Source organism: Erpetoichthys calabaricus, chromosome 15, assembly GCF_900747795.2.
Source record: "Erpetoichthys calabaricus chromosome 15, fErpCal1.3, whole genome shotgun sequence".
In the NCBI taxonomy this organism is placed as follows: Eukaryota; Metazoa; Chordata; class Cladistia; order Polypteriformes; family Polypteridae; genus Erpetoichthys; species Erpetoichthys calabaricus.
This window is the reverse complement of record NC_041408.2, coordinates 8,531,353-8,551,170: the sequence shown is the minus strand read 5'-3', so window position 1 is coordinate 8,551,170 and position 19,818 is coordinate 8,531,353. Positions and strand designations below refer to the sequence as shown.

The 19,818-nt window shown below is 43.6% G+C and overlaps 1 protein-coding gene across 1 annotated transcript; it reads left to right on the top strand.

Moving 5' to 3' along the window:
• Window positions 1-4,412: 4,412 nt before the first annotated feature.
• iyd (iodotyrosine deiodinase) lies at window positions 4,413-18,474 on the top strand. Its single transcript, XM_051919304.1, has 5 exons — window positions 4,413-4,813; window positions 8,764-8,955; window positions 9,844-10,003; window positions 17,553-17,709; window positions 18,232-18,474. The coding sequence occupies exons 1-5, from the start codon at window positions 4,627-4,629 to the stop codon at window positions 18,412-18,414; spliced, it is 879 nt and encodes a 292-aa protein (XP_051775264.1). The 5' UTR covers window positions 4,413-4,626; the 3' UTR covers window positions 18,415-18,474.
• The last annotated feature ends 1,344 nt before the right edge of the window (window positions 18,475-19,818 follow it).

The following is a 19,818-nucleotide window of genomic DNA, read 5'->3' as shown; positions in this document are numbered from 1 at the left end:
AAATGTGGGTCCCCTTGTCATTGTGCTGATTTGAATGCCTGTCACTGCTCAATGCTGATTGGTTGGATGAGCTCGTTACGCCTTGAACTTCATAGACAGGTGTGTCCAATCATGAGATATAAAGGTATTTAAGGCGGTCAATTATAAGTTGTGCTTCCTTCCCTTTGACTCTCCTCTGAAGAGTGACAGCATGGGATCCTCAAAGCAACTCTCCAAAGATCTGAAAACAAAAATTGTTGAGTCTTCTGGTTTAGGGGAAGGCTACAAAAAGCCATCTCAAAGGTCTAAATTGTCAGCTTCAACTGTAAGGAATGGAATCAGGAAATGGAAGGCCACAGGCACAGTTGCTGTTAATCCCAGCAGGTCTGGCAGGCCAAGAAAAATACAGGAGCGGCATATGGGCAGGATTGTGAGAATGGTTACAGATAACCCACAGATCACCTCCAAAGACCTGCAAGAACATCTTAGATAGATAGATAGATAAATTCACATACTCCAGCAGCAGCATACTGATACAAAAACAATATTAAATTAAAGAGTAATAAAAATGCAGGTATAGCAGACTAACTTTGTATAATGTTAACGGTTACCCCTCCGGGTGGAATTGAAGAGTCGCATAGTTTGGGGGAGGAACGATCTCCTCAGTCTGTCAGTGGAGCAGGACGGTGACAGCAGTCTGTCGCTGAAGCTGCTCTTCTGTCTGGAGATGACACTGTTTAGTGGATGCATTGAATTCTTCATAATTGATAGGAGCCTTTTGAGCACCCGTCGCTCTGCCACGGATGTCAAACTGTCCAGCTCCGTGCCTACAACAGAGCCTGCTTTCCTCACCTTGCTGCAGATGGTGTATCTGTACATCGTTCTACAATTCAGAGCAATTTGCACAAAGAACATCTGTATGGCAGGGTGATGAGGAAGAAGCCCTTTCTACACTCACGCCACAAACAGAGTCACTTGTTGTTTGCCAATGCTCATTTCGACAAGCCAGATTCATTTGGGAACAAAGTGCTTTGGACTGATGATACAAAAATTGAGTTATCTGATCAGAACAAAAAGCGCTTTGCATGGCCGAAGAAGAACACCACATTCCAGGAAAAACACCTGTTACCTACTGTCAAATTTGGTGGAGGTTCCATCATGCTGGGGGGCTGTGTGGCTAGTTCAGGGACTGGGGCCCTTGTTAAAGTCGAGGGTCGGATGAATTCAACCCAATATCAACAAATTCTTCAGGATAATGTTCAAGCATCAGTCACAAAGTTGACGTTACACAGGGGTTGGATATTCCAACAAGACAATGACCCAAAACACAGTTGGAAATCTACAAAGGCATTCACGCAGTGGCCGGTACAAATGTGTGGAGGGCCGGCTGCCTGGCCTGTCTTCGAGTGGCAGTGTGACACAATCTGATTTGTACCTATTGTCATCGTAAGTGGCACTCCTCCCAGGCGAATGTTGCCATGGGCGCATCAGCTACACAAGCACGTTCAGCACCACGATCAGCTGGGGACCGATCAATACCTCACTTTCGTTTTCAATCTCCATCTTCAGATCACTTCCATCAAAATCAGAGTCCAACAAGCCAGAGTCCAATTCGGCGATAACACGCAAAATGTCATCCACTGAGTATTTTGGTTTGTGCACTCCCTTTGGTCTCTAGCCAGATGTCGATGCCATTTTAGAGGTCGTTTGCTCTTCTGTACTCACGTGTGCGCAGGGAATCGAGGTCAAATCAACAAAGCTAACTTTCCTTCTAGCAAAGAGAGTTGAACTAAAACATAACAGCGAGTTTTGTCACCGTTTATGGCTGATTACCATCCTCTACCCCTGAATTTCGACAAAAGTCGACATCTGCCATGAAAGAGTTAATTTTGTCACACACATTTGTAACTCTTGCACCGCTAAATATGAAATTTCATAACATGATTGAACATTCCCAAACTCACATAATAGAATTCAGGACCAGAGTCTACCTGGCGGTCAGGTTCAGGAGCGTGCACTGGTACAGCGTGTCGCCGCTCCCACCACACGACGAAACAGCTAGGGATCCCCCAGCCAGACATGCGATCCAGAAATGACAGCCAGGTGTTACATGGGCGTCCCCTTGGCCTGGTTGTCAACAATGAGGGTCCCGTGAGCTGGATCACCGTTCGTGAATCGCGCCACATGGCCATAGTGCTGTAACTGAACCTCCCTGACAATGTGCCTCATTCGGGACTCCGTGAGAAACAGAAAGTCAAACCAGCGGGACCCAAGGACTCTCTGAAGAGACACACATGAAGGAGTCCAGTCCTCATCTCAGGGCACTGGGTAGCATCCATTTCTCACAAGCAGGAAGCACCAGCACTCTAAAGTCTTAGACAGATATCGGGAGCGTCACACACCCCTTTCCAGCGACCCCCCATGCTCTCCCAATTTGTCTACTGATTTCATAAGAAGAGTCACCAGAGTCATGAACGTCACAAGTAAACCTCTTGAAGAGGTCGACACTCTCGCCGCAGACAGACACACTGCTGATGGCTGTGCCCAAGAGGTCATTAAATAAAAAAACTGAAATATCCCATCGACGTGGGCATTCAGACCCTTTACTCAGTGCTTAGCTGAAGCCCCTTTGGCAGCAATTCCAGCTTGGAGTCTTTTTGGCTCTGACCTGACAAGCTTCCCATACCTGGATTTGAAGATTTTCTACCATTCTTCTCTGCAGATTCTCACCAGCTCTGTCAGGTTGGACGGAGGCCATCGGTGGACGGGAATTTTCAGATCTCATAGTTGGACTCAATTCTGGCTCTGTGCCTCATTCAGGACCTCGTGAGCAACACAAAGTCAAACCAGCAGTAACCCAAGGATTCTCCGAAGAGACACAGTGCCAAAGAAGTGCAGTGTTCATCTCAGGTCACTAGATAGCGTCCATGTCTCACAAACAGGAAGCACCAGGACTCTAAAGACTTGGACCTTGGTCTTTTTGCATAGATATCGGGAGCGCCAAACACCCCTTTCCAGCGACCTCATGATCCCCCAATGCCCTCCCAATCCGTCTACTGACCTCATAGGAAGAGTCACCAGAGACATGAATGTCAGTGCCAAGGTAAGTAAACCTCTCAATGACAAGCTCGACACTCTCTCTGCAGACAGACACACTGCTGATGGCCGTGCCCAAGAGGTCATTAAAGGCCTGGCTCTTTGGTTTTTATCAGGAACCTCACAAACCCAGACACTCGGACTACTCCATTGACTCGGCGAAGATCACAGCATCGTCAGAAAAGTCAAGATTAGTGAATCTTTCTTCTCCAGCAGATACAAAAAAATATCCTGTATTGAATTTCGGAAAAAAAAGTGATGCCAGGTGTATCAACTATCCTAACATGCACGCTTTGGGGATGAGTGCTGTCAGACTCGCGAGCACGAGGAGCGTTTTACGAGTTCTTGCTGGACTCGAGGGTGGGACCGCCACGAACTTTGGTTCTATTGGCATCCCTTAGAATAAGCGGAGGAGGAGCCACTGGGAGACCAATGAGGGTCGTTTCCTCGCAACTGCCGAAGCCACGCCCCCTTCTGGCCGCAGTCGCATTTAAAGGACGCATCCAGCGTTAGTCGCCGTTCACTTTTGGTGTATGAAGCTCCGTGCTGCTAAAGTTCTTTCTGCTTTTTATGGCTTATCGCCGATCTGGTGGCATTTTGTTCTCTCGAATTCGAAAAGGGGGCATCTTCTGCGTCCACAGTTTTCTTTTTTTGTTTCTGTTTTCTCATTTCAATGCACACAGAGAAACAAAAAACGCCTGGAGACAAGGGGACTTACCCACAAATGTCACTCTATGAGCCGGCTAAATTTGAATTCCTTAAAGTCCTTAAATGTGACCCGGTGGAAACATTCAAATTATAATGTTTTATTGTATCAATAAATGCAAATCAAAAGAACTACTCACGATTAAAAATATTTTTTTATGAGTTGAAGTCTGCAGTCCCTTGAGTTTTAAATTACCGATCACTACGGTATCCATCTGCCCATCCCGAATGTAACGGCATGGGGGGGATTTTGCAGTAATAATATTATAATATTCCAGAGGGTGGGCACGTCAGGAGCCGGACGTCGCACATAAAAGCCCTCAATGTCTGTAAACACTCGGTTCTCGTTTGGTGCGCTCTCTTGCTTCACCTCAATGGCTCCACTCGACAATACAAGTAGGTCAAGTGCCGAGCCTGAGGTAACATTTAGTGCATGGCTGGCAAATATGAAAATAAAATGACGAGCTGTGTGAAGAGTCAGACTTGTTGTTGTGACCCGATATACATACAAGTGCGGACAGCTGTAAAGAGTTCACCTGCTGTGGCAGCAGATTTGCTAATAGTACAAAGTTCATGGGAGCCGTATCGACATCTGTTTGTGTGTGTGTGTGTGTGTGTGTGTGTGACACATCTGAACGTTACGCGGCTCTACCTCAGCAAACGAGCCAGCGGAAATCACGTGACTCCATATCTAGCTGCTAAATAAATAGTCGCCCGCCCCCCGTGAATGGGATTTTGACTCTCAAATTAATACATAAGTTCAAAAAAACAAAAAAAAATAAAAGAAGACAAACTCAGAGGAGTGCAGCCGATTACACAGCTCTGTCTGAATCCTTACAGGGAACCATGGCCTGGTTCTCTCCCTTGACGCCCATCTTTGTCGCAGTACTTTGTGTCGTGATTGCAGTTCTGCTGAAGGGCTTCAAAACTGAAAAGAGGGAGAAGAAAGCTCAGACGGCGGTCACTTCTAAATCCCGACCTTGGGTGGACGAAGATCTAAAAGACGAAACTGAGCTGGACACCGGAGATCAGGGTAAGCGGACCGCCATTGGCCGTCTCGATTTAGTTTTTGAGGGAGTTTTCAAACAAGTAAAGTGAACTGCGTGTGGAGCTGAAGCCCGGATTAAACGGTGACTGCAGTGTGAACAGAGGTTGGGAAATGAATAGGCTTCAAATCAGGTTAGGGGTCAACCACAAGCAAAATCCACTGTAAATGGATGGATAGATAGATAGATAGATAGATAGATAGATAGATAGATAGATAGATAGATAGATAGATAGATAATTTTTTAAAAATAAACTTTATTTAGCACAATAACAAAAACATGAACACAGCAGTAAAATGCAGTTAATAGACATGTTGCATTACTCCACTACTATTGCCCCGTACACGCCTTCTACTCCACACATAATATTACAGAATTTCCATAATACATAAGTAATTCATCATTTGTTCATTATACCACTACTCCCTGTATATGCCTCCTAATCCACACATAAATATAAATAATTTTCCCTAATAAGTACACATTTCATAATCAGTTTACTCCCCCTGTACTCGTCTCCTACTCTGTACATCACACTCCATTATACACACAGTACTGTATTCCTCAGGACGTCTCCTGTTCTAGGCTTACAACCATCCCGTATTTAAATATTGTGAAGGACATTTGGAGAAGTCACCACCCAGTCACCAACTTTTTCCTCTCAACAGAACACAAAACACCCCTAAGCCCCCATAAATCACAGAAGGTCTGCATGTCTCCAATGAGGAGGTGGTAAGTGAATTCCAGCTTCAATCGGCACTTCACCAGTACTTTAAACATCAGGAGCACATCGGTGGTCTTTGAGTTTTTCTCTTTGTTCCTCCTGGTTTTGAGGATTGAGAGTTTTGCTTGGCCCAGAAGATAATTGCCCAGCACACACTTGTTTCTCTGTCTCTAGATAGATAGATAGATAGATTTCAGTTTAGTGCAGTAGGCAGGATTAGATAGATAGATAGATAGATAGATAGATAGATAGATAGATAGATAGATAGATAGATAGATTTCAGTTTAGTGTAGTAGGCAGGATTAGATAGATAGATAGATAGATACTTTATTAATCCCAAGGGGAAATTCACATACTCCAGCAACAGCATACTGATAAAAAACAATATTAAATCAAAGAGTAATAACAATGCAGGTAAAACAGACAATAACTTTGTACAATGCTAACGTTTACCCCTCCGAGGTGGAATTGAATAGTCACATAGTGTGGTGGAGGAACAATCTCCTCAGCCTGTCAGTGGAGCAGGACATTGACAGCAGTCTGTCGCTGAAGCTGCTCCTCTGTCTGGAGATGATCCTGTTCAGTGGATGCAGTGGATTCTCCATAATTGATAGGAGTCTGCTCAGCGCCCATCGCTCTGCCACAGATGTCAAACTGTACAGCTCTGTGCCAACAATAGAGCCTGCGTTCCTTACCAGTTTGTCCAGACGTGAGGCGTCCTTCTTCTTTCTTCTTTTGTTATATTTTTGTAATTCAAAGTTGCATAACAGTAACTCATTAAAAACTTCCAAGGGGATGAATAAGTTTTTATAGACACTGTGTGAGGTCAATGTTTACAATCAATCAGTCAATCAATCAATCAATCAATCAATCAAAGCAGTTTCATGTTTAGAATCAGGACTCAAAGAGTCTTTTTCTGGTGTTCAGTATCAAAAAAGGCAAACATAATCCTCCATGTTCAAATCCTGCATGACAATAGTGTGTTAAGACTTCCTAGGGGGTGAATATTTTTTATAGACACTGTGTGGGGTCAGTCTTCTGTAATCAATCAATCAATCAATCAATCAATCAATCAATCAATCAATCAATCAATCAAAGCAGTTTCATGTCGAAAGAAGCCAGTTGAGATGGTTGGGGTATCTGATTAGGATGACACCTCGTTGTCCAAACAGGAGGGGACCTCAGTGCAGACCTACAACACGTTGGAGTGATCACATCTCTCGGCTGGCCTGGGAATGCCCTTTTTACCCCAGAGAAGTTGGAGGGGTGGGCAGGGAGCAGGGACCTCTGGGGATCTTTGCTCAGACTGCTGTTCCCATGACCTGAACATGTGATAAGTGGCAGAGAATGAGTGGATGGATGGATGGATGGATGGATAGAATGGTGTTCAGTGTCAAAAAAGGCAAGCAAAATCCATTGTGATTCAATGCTGCATAACAGTAACGCATTAAAAACTTACAAGGGGATGAATAACTTTTTATAGACGCCTTGTGAGGTCCATGTTTACAATCAATCAATCAATTAATCAGTCAAAGCTGTTTCATGTTTACAATCAGGACTGTTTTTTAATTATATTTCTTTTAGTCTTTCCACACAAATATTGTGAGAAGTCAAGCAAAATGACCCCTTTAATTGGCTAACTAAAAAGATTACAATATGCAAGCTTTCGAGGCAACTCAGACCCTGTCTTCAGGCAAAGATGACTTTTCACTACAATCATAATGGCTAACACGGTACAACACCCTAGTACTACACACAGATATTAAAATTGAAATCAAAGCTATCACAGCAATAAAATGTCCATCCATCCATCCATCCATCATCCAACCCGCTATATTCTAACTACAGGGTCACGGGGGTCTGCTGGAGCCAACACAGAGCGCAAGGCAGGAAACAAACCCCGGGCAGGGTGCCAGCCCACCGCAGGGCAATGCAATATCAATATGTTAATTCATCCAAAGAGTCCCTCAAAATTATCAGTGTGCTGTTCATAACCAGCTTATACATTATTAAACATTTCCCTTTTCTTATTAATTTGATAAATGCATTACTTGTTATGAATATATTATTTGGAATCGCAAAAGCAACGGGCGTATGGCAGCTACAGCACAATTAATAGCATGCAATGGTGTTTCAAGTTACGGGGACTTTCTTTCTTTCTTTCTTTCTTTCTTTCTTTCTTTCTTTCTTTCTTTCTTTCTTTCTTTCTTTCTTTCTTTCTACCTACTATCCAGGCACCATATTCAATAAAAACTCAAACTCAATATCAACGTAACAAGTGAATGCACTCAAACTCAAAATAAATTTTTAATAAGGAGACACGACAAAGAGAAAGAGTCGGCACACCACCTTGGTGACCCTTGTGATGGGCAGCACACATGTGTGGGCATCCCGGTAGTGCATTACCCGGGCCCCCGAGTAATGGCCGTGGCCGTCCGTCACACAAGGTATCCAATGAATGCGCTCAAGCTCGATATCGACTTAACAAGCGCACGTGCTCAAACTGCACATTAATATAATTTAAGTTTGGATTAGTTTTCTGCTCTGTTGTTGGATTTTTCTTTTGGCTAATATGGGGGTCTTGCTTTCTGGGGTTTGACTCTTTAGGTCACTCTGCTTTTTGCTCCACTGAGCCCTTTTGTATATTTTGCTATTGTTTCAAATAGATCCTTGATTTTTGAAGATTCCTGTTGGCCCTTTTCTGTATACGTTGAGGGTTTATAGTCAGCCCCCTGCCCCTTCTTGTTTTGTTTTTTGTTTTTTGTTGTTGTTGTGTGTTTCCAGTTGTTTCCCCCGCCAAATCCAACAGGTGGTATTTGGGGTATAACTGAGTTTAGGTGAACCTCTGGTGGGCAGGCCAGTGAAGATCTTGACCAGCTTTGATACCATCTTATGGAGGTCTTACAACTGCTTTGCCTTGGTAACAATCCCATTGAGTGAATCTGATGCTACGTCGTTGCACAAACCGGTGCTCACCGTTCTGCTGTGCCATCACAAGCTGGTTCACATAAGATGGTATTACGGCTAGTGCCGAGGTTGACTGGCTTGAAAGGTAAATAGAAGCCATCTTGTGCATGTGTATGTGTGTGCGAAGAATCATCCTGGTCTCGACCCTTTAAAATTGTGACATGTGTCCCCCTCAGGCTGATCTGTTTCCTTAGAACCTTTAGCACAGCCTGTGACTATCTCCTGGTTAACTGTCTACCATTGCAGCCCATGAGGACTGGGTAACCGAGGAGGACGATGTGCTTCACATCCCCTTCTCCCCAATGCGGCTGACTGAAGAGGAAATGCTGCACAGATCTCAGCAGTTTTTCCAGCTGATGAACAGCAGGAGAAGCGTCAGATTCATCAGCTCCAAGCCTGTGCCAAGGGAGATAATCGACAATGTCATCAGAACCGCAGGTGCGTTAGCCTCCTGGCAACAAAAAGAAAAAAAGAAAGAGAGAAAGAAAGAAAGAAACTGCTGTACTCATCAGGTTTAGGAGTCTGCAGTTGGCCACAGTAAAATGTATCAAATCATCAGAAGATGCTGCTCCTGCCACACAGCTACAGAGACAGCGATAGATAGATAGATAGATAGATAGATAGATAGATAGATAGATAGATAGATAGATAGATAGATAGACAGATTTTAATTTAGTGTAGTAGGAAGGATAGATAGATAGATAGATAGATTTTAATTTAGTGTAGTAGGAAGGATAGATAGATAGATAGATAGATAGATTTTAATTTAGTGTAGTAGGAAGGATAGATAGATAGATAGATAGATAGATTTTAATTTAGTGTAGTAGGAAGGATAGATAGATAGATAGATAGATAGATAGATAGATAGATAGATAGATAGATAGATTTTAATTAGTGTAGTAGGCAGAATAGATAGATAGATAGATAGATAGATAGATAGATAGATAGATAGATAGATAGATAGATAGATTTTAATTAGTGTAGTAGGCAGAATAGATAGATAGATAGATAGATAGATAGATAGATAGATAGATAGATAGATTTTAATTTAGTGTAGTAGGCAGGATAGATAGATAGATAGATACGTTACTGACTGTACACTCTCACAATGCCCACTTCCTAAGCCCCTCTGTTTTTGCAGATTTCCTCGAGTATTCCTTGCAGTTGTGGAGAGTCCCGCCTTTTCCTTTGTGATCTTTATTGCGCCTCACTGGGGAATTTCTTGTGCTTTAAGTGAGGTTGATGTGGTTTAAAATATTCCTATGGTATCAAATTTCATGTTGTTTTCCTGTCTTTTTTCCCAAAATATGTCCATCTTATGTTAAGGCACTGCACCTAGCGGTGCTCACACAGAGCCCTGGAGCTTTGTGGTGGTGTCTGACCCAGAAACAAAGCATGGGATCCGAGAAATCATCGAGGAGGAGGAAGAAATCAACTACCGGCAGAGAATGGGAGAAAAGTGGGTCAACGATCTGAAAAGGTTGCGGTGAGTGCATCCTACGCCTTTAATGTGTGCGGTACGTTCAATCTGCTTATGGCTTTGTGCTTTCCATCTTGTGGGTTTGTCACTCTGGGTTTGAATCTCCAAATCTGTGATGAGTTCACATGTTTTCTTGGTGTCTGCATACTTTGCCCCCCTCCCCCCCCCCCCCCCCAACAAACAGCATGCAGTGTGGTTTAATCAGACATTCTAAACTGACCCCTCTGCCTGTGTACGAGTGGCTCTTGTGGTAGACCGCTGCTCCATCCTGGGTGGATTCCTACCTTTCTTTGGCTTCCTGTGATCCTGAAGTGGGCTGGAGAATGTCACATTAGAATCAGTTTAAGAATTAGAATTTTAAAGACTCCACATTCCTCTCTCTGCTAGAGCGTAAAAAGGCTCAGTACCCCCACAGCCCTGAATTGGTTTAGGTGGGCCTGAGAAATTATGACCTGCTGGTGGCTGGCAAAGTTTAAGCCAAAAAAGCTTCAACCACAAGCATTTTAGCACCCCTGCGCATAACCTTAGGTGGAGGTAATTTGCTTTTCATCTTGCCCCTCTGAAAGGGCTCAGAAATCTTTGTTGCCATAGCAACAATATTGAAGGTGTCTTGCTGAAATTTCGTGACTTGTTCAGGATCTTAAACGCGCTGACATCTCACTGGCCCCTTTAATTCAGCTGGCCCAGCGTCTGTGCTTCCTTTATTATAAAACATATGGGTCACCACACAAACACACAGACACACACACACAGTGGGCACTCAGCAGCAGAGGTATAGCAGACAATGGACCAAGAAAACAGTGACCACCCATTCGTATTCTACACATTTGCTTTTGCTTTAGTTCAGTTTTGTTCACAACATCCTGTGTTTTCCCAGCCATCCATTCATTCATCCATCATCAAACTCAGCTCATACGACTCATTCAGCGTTCAATTTAGGAATATGTATATTAAGTCAGAAAATCTGCGCTTTGAGTAATGTCATTTTAGAAAATGCAGACTCTTAAAGATCATCTGCTGTACACGGCAAAGCATCTGCAATGAAGTCGAAATGAAACTGGAAACACATCATGTTGTGGTGGCCTGGAAGACGCAGACGTGACGAGGTGTGAGTGACCTGAAGCAGCGGCTGACAGCTAAGAACATCAATTAATAACAGAATTATTAGCATTAGTTTTATATGACTGCTCATAATGATGATAATAATAATAATAACAGACAGAGAGTCAGGCATGAAAGGTCCTACATAAGAATTAGATGTGAAAGACACTACATTAAGGATAGATAGATAGATAGATAGATAGATAGATAGATAGATAGATAGATAGATAGATAGATAGGTTTTAATTTAGGGTAGTAGGCAGGAGGTAGTCGGGAGTGGCAAAGAAGTATGTAAGAGTTGTACAGGATATGTACGAGGGAAGTGTGACCGTCGATGTGTAGGAGAGTAAAAATGCTGTGACCATGGGGTGGGTTAGATCTTCACAAATGTTCTGTGCTTTTCGGCTGCAGTGGGTAGTGAAGAGAACTTTCAGTGATGGTAGCTGAGTGCTAGTAATTCTCTCAGCCATTTTGATGAGACGCTGGAGGGTCTTCCTGTTCTCATAATGCGGTACGTGATGACAGACTCTATGGTGCACCTGTAGAAGGTAACCAGCAGCGGTTGTGGGAGTTGTGCTTTCTTCAGGTTCGTCAGAAAGTGATGCCTCTGAAGACCTCTCTTGGTCGTTGCTGTCACGTTAATTGTCTACTACAGAGGTGAGCAACGTCGATCCTGGAGTGCCACAGTATGTGCAGGTTTTTGTTCCAACCCAGTTCCTTAACGAGAACTCAATTATTGCTGATGAAGCACATATTGCTTAAGTGACATTTTGATGCTTCATTTTAGTGGTCTCGCTTGTTAAGGTTCTCCAACCTTAATTACTTATTTCAATCTTAAACTGCTGCATTCAGTGTTTTAATTGCTCCTTATTAGCAATAAGATGTAAAAGACAAAGCAGCCAGCAGTTCTCCAGCTAGCTTTTTTCCAATTACATCTGTGTGTGTTCATCATGCACGGTTTGATTTAATAAAACACTTAATAGAAAAATGTGACTGACTGAAAATGATCTGTTTTAGGCTTCAAATCATTTGGATGATATCCTTGGAAAGGAAAAAAAATCTACGATATAAAAGCCTTACATTGCACAGACTAACAAGCCATAAAATTAAATAAGGTCTGAGATTGGCAATGATTGGTTTCTAATTAAGCAATTGGGTTGGAATGAAAACCTGTAGCCACTGCGGCTCACCAGGACCGACATTGCCTACCCCTGTTTTACATCTTATTGCTAATAAGGAGCAATTAAAACACTGAATGCAGCAGTTTAAGATTGAAATAAGCAATTAAGGTTGGAGAACCTTAACAAGCGAGACCACTAAAATGAAGCATCAAAATGTCACTTAAGCAATATGTGCTTCATCAGCAATAATTGAGTTCTCGTTAAGGAACTGGGTTGGAACAAAAACCTGCACATACTGTGGCACTCCAGGACCGACGTTGCCTACCCCTGGTCTACTAGCTGCATAGTAGTGAAACAGGACAAACCTTAAAAATCAATAAATAAACAGGTATCGCTCACTAAGCAAAATGCAGAGGTAGGCCGACTCAAACAGAGGCTGGCATGTGAGTGAGGAGGGCCCTGCCCGGCTCCCCACTCCTGACGTCACGCTTCCTCCTCCCCTCGGCCCACAGCCTCTGTCTTGGATTAGATAGATAGATAGATAGATAGCGTAGTTGGCAGGATTAGATAGATAGATAGATAGATAGATAGATAGATAGATAGATAGATAGATAGATAGATAGATAGATAGATAGATTTTTAATTTAGGGTAGTAGGCAGGAGGTAGTCGTTAGTGGCAAAGAAGTATGTAAGAGTTGTACAGGATATGTACGAGGGAAGTGTGACAGTAGTGAGGTCTGTGGTAGGAGTGACGGAGGTGGGATTACATCAGAGGTCGGCTCTGAGCCTTTCTTATTTGCAGTGGTGATGGACAGGTTGACAGACAAGATTAGACAGGAGTCCCTGTGGACTGTGATGTTTGCTGATGACATTGTGATCTGTAGCGATAGTAGGGAGCAGGTTGAGGAGACCCTGGAGAGGTGGAGATCTTCTCTAGAGAGGAGAGGAATGAATGTCAGTAGGAACAAGACAGAATACATGTGTGTGAATGAGAGGGAGGTCAGTGGAATGGTGAGGATGAGGGGAGTAGAGTTGGCGAAGGTGGAGGAGTTTAAATACTTGGGATCAGCAGTACTGAGTAATGGGGATTGTGGAAGAGAAGTGAAGAAGAGAGTGCAGGCAGGAAGGAATGGGTGGAGAAGAGTGTCAGGAGTGATCTGTGACAGACAGGTATCAACAGAGTGAAAGGGAAGGTCTACAGGACGGTAGTGAGACCAGCTATGTTATATGGGCTGGAGACGGTGGCACTGACCAGAAAGCAGGAGACAGAGCTGGAGGTGGCAGAGGTAAAGATGCTAAGATTTGCATTGGGTGTGACAAGGACGAACAGGATTAGAAATGAGGACATTAGAGAGTCAGCTCAGGTTGGACGGAATGGAGACAAAGTCAGAGAGGTGGAATTGCGTTGGTTTGGACATGTGCAGAGGAGAGATGATGGGTATAATGAGAGAAGGGTACTAAGGATAGAGCTGCCAGGGAAGAAGAGAAGAGGAAGGCCTAAGAGAAGGTTTATGGATGTGGTGAGAGAGGACATGCAGGTGATGGGTGTAAGAGAACAAGATGACGAGGACAGGAAGATACGGAAATAGATGATCCGCTGTGGCAAACCCTAAAAAGAAGAAGAAGAAGAGGTAATAGATAGATAGATAGATAGATAGATAGATAGATAGATAGATAGATAGATAGATAGATAGATAGATAGATAGATAGATAGATAGATAGATAGATAGATATGAAAGGCATTATATAATAAATAGATAGATAGATAGAAATGAAAGGCACTGTATAATAGATAGATAGATAGATAGATAGATAGATAGATAGATAGATAGATAGATAGATAGATAGATAGATCTTTATTTGTCCTCGGGGTGGGGATTTTTTTTTTTTACAGAAGCTTTTTAAATAAATAAATACACACACCAGAATGATTAAAAAGCAAAAAAAAAAAAAAATTAAAAAGAAATGCATCTTCTGACGTGGCAGTCACGGCGAGGCGCTATATAGATGTATTGCTGTTGGTATAAAGGAGTCCCCACAGCGTTTCTTCAAACACTTCTGCTGATTAATTCGTTCGTTGAAAGTCCTCAGTGTTGGTGTGTCACAGAGAGGATGTGCAGCATTGTTGAGAATGGCGCTCAGTTTTGTTTTAATTCTCTCCTTTGCTGCGACATCCAGGGGGTCCAGAGTGAGCCCCATAACTGAGCCTGTCCTTTTAGTTAGCTTAGTAATTCAGTGGTCCTCTCTTGAAGTGATGTTACCAGCACACACCATCGTAGAAAATCGCACTGACCATCACAGAGTTGAAGAAGAAGTGAAGGACGTCAGTACCCACATTACCGGGACCCGATCTCCTAAGGACAAAGAGCCTGCTCTGCCCTTTCGTATTGGAACTCCTTTGTGTTCTAAGTCCAGTCCAACGTGTCATTACTGTTATTATTCACTTTAGTTTTATCCATTTTTGACATCGTTCCCAACTAAAAGCTTCACGCGTTTTCTATTTTCAAGCCTTCGATGTTAACGTCACTGCGCACCGAATATTCACGTGTAATCTGCACCCCGAGGTATAATCGCGAGTACCCCGTTCCGTTAATACCCACAAGCATTTCAGTGCCCAGTCTTTTCTCTTTACGCACGGTGAAATGCAAACACACGATATGCTAAACCTTTTTAGAATTTAACAGCTAACAGCAGAGTTCAAAGACAAAGCTGTCACGCTGTATTTATTACATTACATGTCAATCCTGCTTAATCCAATTCAACGCTAAGGGCCGAAATTAAACCGCGCAAAACGGAGAAGCAGCCCCTGACTGGACGCCAGTTCTTTAATATTTTCTTTACTATGGTTAATTACTCGCTGTAATGTAAAATAGTTCTATTATGCATATGTAACAATTCCCATGAAGATAACAGTCAGTCAGTCATTCTGTTTAAATTGTACATCCGCTATTTCCCCATACCTGAGCGGCAGATCCGAGAAGTGGCTAGCGTGTAGCGCCCGCCTGTGGGTTGGCGAGCAAAGCGAGCAGGGGGTCCCCCTGGTATTATTAAAGAACCAGCATTTTAAAGAGTGCATATGGAGACGCTGGTGAGGTGCTCTGCCTCGTCTCGCCCAATCGGGTCTGCCAGTGCAGTGCGCCTGGTGGTCTGCGTGGTATCAAATCCCAATCCAGACTCTTTTCATGTGTAGCGCCTTGCTGGTGGAGCGAGCTGCCCAACGCCTCCATCCGAATTGCTGACTCCCTCCGTGTGTTTAAGAAGCGATGTATGCGCCTTACATGGAGATGAGTTAGAGTTGTATTATCACCAGGGCCAGCTGAAGGGTACAGTGCACCCCCAGGCAGACGCCTGAGAGGCAAGAGAGGGTTGTGCTGCAGAATACACGACAGTGGCCACGACCTATGAGGAGGATAAAGTAAGAGACACCCAGCCTGATGACAGGAGCGTGCAGAAGGCCGATACAAGCTTTGATTAATTTTCGTATCCGTCCCCAGTACAAATATCTCGATTTGTTTTTCTGCAGCCGCCTCCAACAATCCCCAAGGCAGAGCAACCAGCTTGACTTTGAGCTCCCGCATCCACATAACTGAATTGAAAGGAGCGAAAAACAGCTGATTTAGGTGATTCTCGTTTCTTTTGCTGTCAGTTACCATGGCGACGTATAATAACCCCCCCCCACACACACACCACCCAAGCTCAGTTAAACCTTAACATCCATCCATTTCTTAATCCGTCTTTGCAACTCGCAGCTGGAGAAAACTGAAACGTCTCCTGTTAAGACCGCATGTTGATTTACGGGGCTCTGGCTCCCCCTAGTGTCCATATCATTTATTGTCCGCTCGATGCCGACCGTTTCACTTTTCAAAGGAGCCAGGCACCATCTTACTCCAAACCTGAATTAGAAGAAGTGGATTTCGACAATGAATTAATTAATGACAGTGGCATAGCTAAGTGTGGGTGGAGGAGGGCGGTCCGCCCCGGACGGCACATTTTTGGGGGCGGCATTTTTGGGCAAAAGGCTCAGCACAATTCGTGTGTAAGCAGCAGGGTTCGGAAAAATATCACTCATGAATGAAATAAGTGAAATTCTCTGATTTTTATCCACAAATGCTTAAAAAAAAACGGCATCAGACATAGCAGTTGAAATTTAGGAGGCAATCACAAAAATAAACCTAAACATTACATCGATAAGAATTTATCGGAAGAAAAACAACTAATTTACAATTTCGTTTCGTTATCAATCCGAATGCGTTCTTGCTCTGCGCAGAAAACATCCCCACCTGTCACTTGTACACCACACTGGCTCTGGTTTTCACAGCGTAATTATATTAAACTAATAATTAGAACACGGCTTATCAGCGCGTCTATACTATATTCTTGTCTAGTCGATGCATATATAATTACATGCGAAAAATGATCGCTGTTTCTCTATATATGAATAAATCTACGCAAAATTGATCTTAATTGTTCTCTATACGTTATTTTAATTTTCTATTTAAATAGGTTAACATATTCAAATATGTTGGAGGGCGCCAAATTGAAGCACCGCCCCGCCCCGCCCCGAGCGGCACGCTCTTTAGCTACGTCACTGATAAATGAATGAACACTAGGCCCTTGTCCTACTGCAGTATCGTATTGAAATAAATGAGTCTGTACAATGAGTGACATATATAGATGGATTTGATTAAATGCCTGAAGGGATGAACCACAGGATGCACCCTCCTGTAACCCTGCATTAGAACATCTGGGATTGTAAAATGAATGAATGAATGACTTAATTAAAGGCACTGCCTCCCTGCAACCCTGCATTAGAATCTGTGGATTTGAAAATGAATGAATGAATCAGTGAACTGCAAATGCAGATCTCCTTCAACTTGATTAGAATAGGTCAGTCAGTCAGTCAGTCAGTCAGTCAGTCATTGTCCAACCTGCTATATCCTAACACAGGGTCACGGGGTCTGCTGGAGCCAATCCCAGCCAACACAGGGCACAAGGCAGGAACAAATCCCAGTCCGGGCGCCAGCCCACCACAGGGCACACACCCACAATACCAAGCACACATGAGGGACAATTTAGGATCGCCAATGCACCTAACCTGCATGTCTTTGGACTGTGGGAGGAAACCCACGCAACCACAGGGAGAACATGCAAACTCCACGCAGGGAGGACCAGGGAGAAATGAAGGAATGAATGAATGAACGAACCTGGGGGATGAATACTTTTTTACTCATGTTTTTTTTCCTCTTGATAGGTGTCACGGCAGGACAGCCATTTGCTGTAGTATATTAATAATAATAATAATAATAATAATTAATAATGGCAATGTTTTTCAGGACAAACTGGGTCAAGGAGTACCTGGACAGCGCCCCTTATCTGATATTAATATTTAAGCAGGTCTACGGATTGATTTCTAGTGGACAAAAGAAAACCCACTACTACAACGAGATCAGCGTGGCCATCTCCTGTGGGATTCTGCTCGCTGCACTGCAGGTAGGCGTGAAGAACACGACTGCGGCTCGGCTCGGCTCATTTTTACCGTTTATGACTATGAGACCTTTTGCAAAAATGAAATGAGACTTTTACTGTTCTAATAAATCTCGTCTTCTTCTTCGTCTCGTCTGTCACTTTCCCTTTGCTAGTGGTCAGTCGTCTCGAGCTGTGCCCCTTTATCTTTGCCTGCCCTCCACATCTCAAACTCGGTTGGACTCCTCGTGTTTTCTAGCTCATCTTTACCGCTCCTGTCCTTCCTCACTCAGACTGTCCCCTCAGCGAGACCAGTGGGGGGACATCTGTCCCAGGGCGCAGCATCCAGGGGGCGCCGAATTGATGTTCCCCATTGCATTTTGGCAAACAGGAGGGGGCGCGAAATCTTCAGTTGTCCCCAGGCGCTGAAAACCCCTAGCTACACCTCTGAGCGAGACAAGCAAAGCCGACCTCATAGTATCAATACATGAGAAATGGAAGCGACAAATCTTTATATGTGTGTGTTTGCTTCTCTTTTCCACTTCTCAGAACGTCGGGTTGGTGACTGTCACCACTACGCCTCTAAACTGTGGGCCACGGATTCGGATTTTGCTGGAAAGACCTACAAACGAGAAGCTGCTGCTGCTGCTGCCGGTGGGCTATCCGGAGGAAGGAGCCACCGTGCCGGGTCTGAGTCGCAAGAAGCTGGAGGACATCATGGTGACTGTGTGAAGAGAAAGAAAGAAAGAAAGAAAGAAAGAAAGAAAGAAAGAAAGAAAGAAAGAAAGAAAGTCCCCGTAACTTGAAACACCATTGCATGCTATTAATTGTGCTGTAGCTGCTGTACACCCGTTGCTTTTGCGATTTCAAATTATATTTTCATAACAAGTAATGCATTTAATCAAATTAATAAGAAAAGGGAAATGTTTAATAATGTATTAGCTGGTTATGACTAGCTCACCCATAATTTTGAGGGCCTCTTTGGATGAATTAACCTATCGATATTGCATTGCTGAGAGCTTTGGAAAGACTAAAAGAAATATAATAAAAATAAAGCAGTCCTGATTATAAACATGAAACTGCTTTGACTGACTGATTGCTCGATTGATTGTAGACATGGACCTCACACAGTGTCTATAAAAAGTTATTCATCCCCTTGGAAGTGGGTTGGATAATGACTGAATGACTGCTTGCCTTTTTTGACACTGAACACCATTCCATCCATCCATCCATCCATCCATCCATCCATCCATCCATCCATCCATCCATCCATCCACTCATTCTCTGCTGCTTGCCACATGTTCAGGTCACAGGTCAGGTCACCCCCTCTCTGGGGTTACCAAAGCATTCCCAGGCCAGCCGAGAGATGTGATCTCTCCAACGTGTCGTAAGTCTGCACTGGGGTCCCCTCCTGGTTGGACAACAAGGTGTCATCCTAATCAGATGTCCCAACCATCTCAACTGGCTTCTTTCGACATGAAACTGCTTTGATTGATCGATTAATTGACTGATTGTAGAAGACTGACCCCACACTGTGTATAAAAAGTATTAACCCCTTAGAAGTCTTCACTCTTTATTGTTCTACAACATTGAATCATGGAGGATTTTGTTTGCCTTTTTTGACAACACACCAGAACACCAGAAAAAGACTCTTTGATGTCAAAGTGAAAGAAAAGATCTCTGCAAAGTGATGTAAATTAATTCATTCCATCCATCCATCCACTCATTCTCTGCCACTTATCACATGTTCAGGTCATGGGAACAGCAGTCTGAGCAAAGATCCCCAGAGGTCCCTGTTCCCTGCCCACCCCTCCAACTTCTCTGGGGTAAAAAGGGCATTCTCAGGCCAGCCGAGAGATGTGATCACTCCAACGTGTCGTAGGTCTGCACTGAGGTCCCCTCCTGGTTGGACAACGAGGTGTCATCCTAATCAGATACCCCAACCATCTCAACTGGCTTCTTTCAACATGAAACTGCTTTGATCGATCGATTGATTGACTGATTGTAGAAGACTGACCCCACACAGTGTCTACTAAAAGTATTCACCCCCTAGGACAGGGGTGTCCAACTCCGGGCCTGGAGGGCTGCAGGTTTTCATTCTCACCCTGTTCCTAATCAGTGACCAGTTTTAACTGC

Bases quoted from the DNA above. Each gene is read 5' to 3' on its own strand.
- iyd (XM_051919304.1), top strand. From the start codon at position 4,627: ATGGCCTGGTTCTCTCCCTTGACGCCCATCTTTGTCGCAGTACTTTGT. The intron at 4,814-8,763 runs GTAAGCGGACCG...CTACCATTGCAG, and splicing joins GCTGGACACCGGAGATCAGG to CCCATGAGGACTGGGTAACC. The intron at 10,004-17,552 runs GTGAGTGCATCC...AATGTTTTTCAG, and splicing joins AACGATCTGAAAAGGTTGCG to GACAAACTGGGTCAAGGAGT.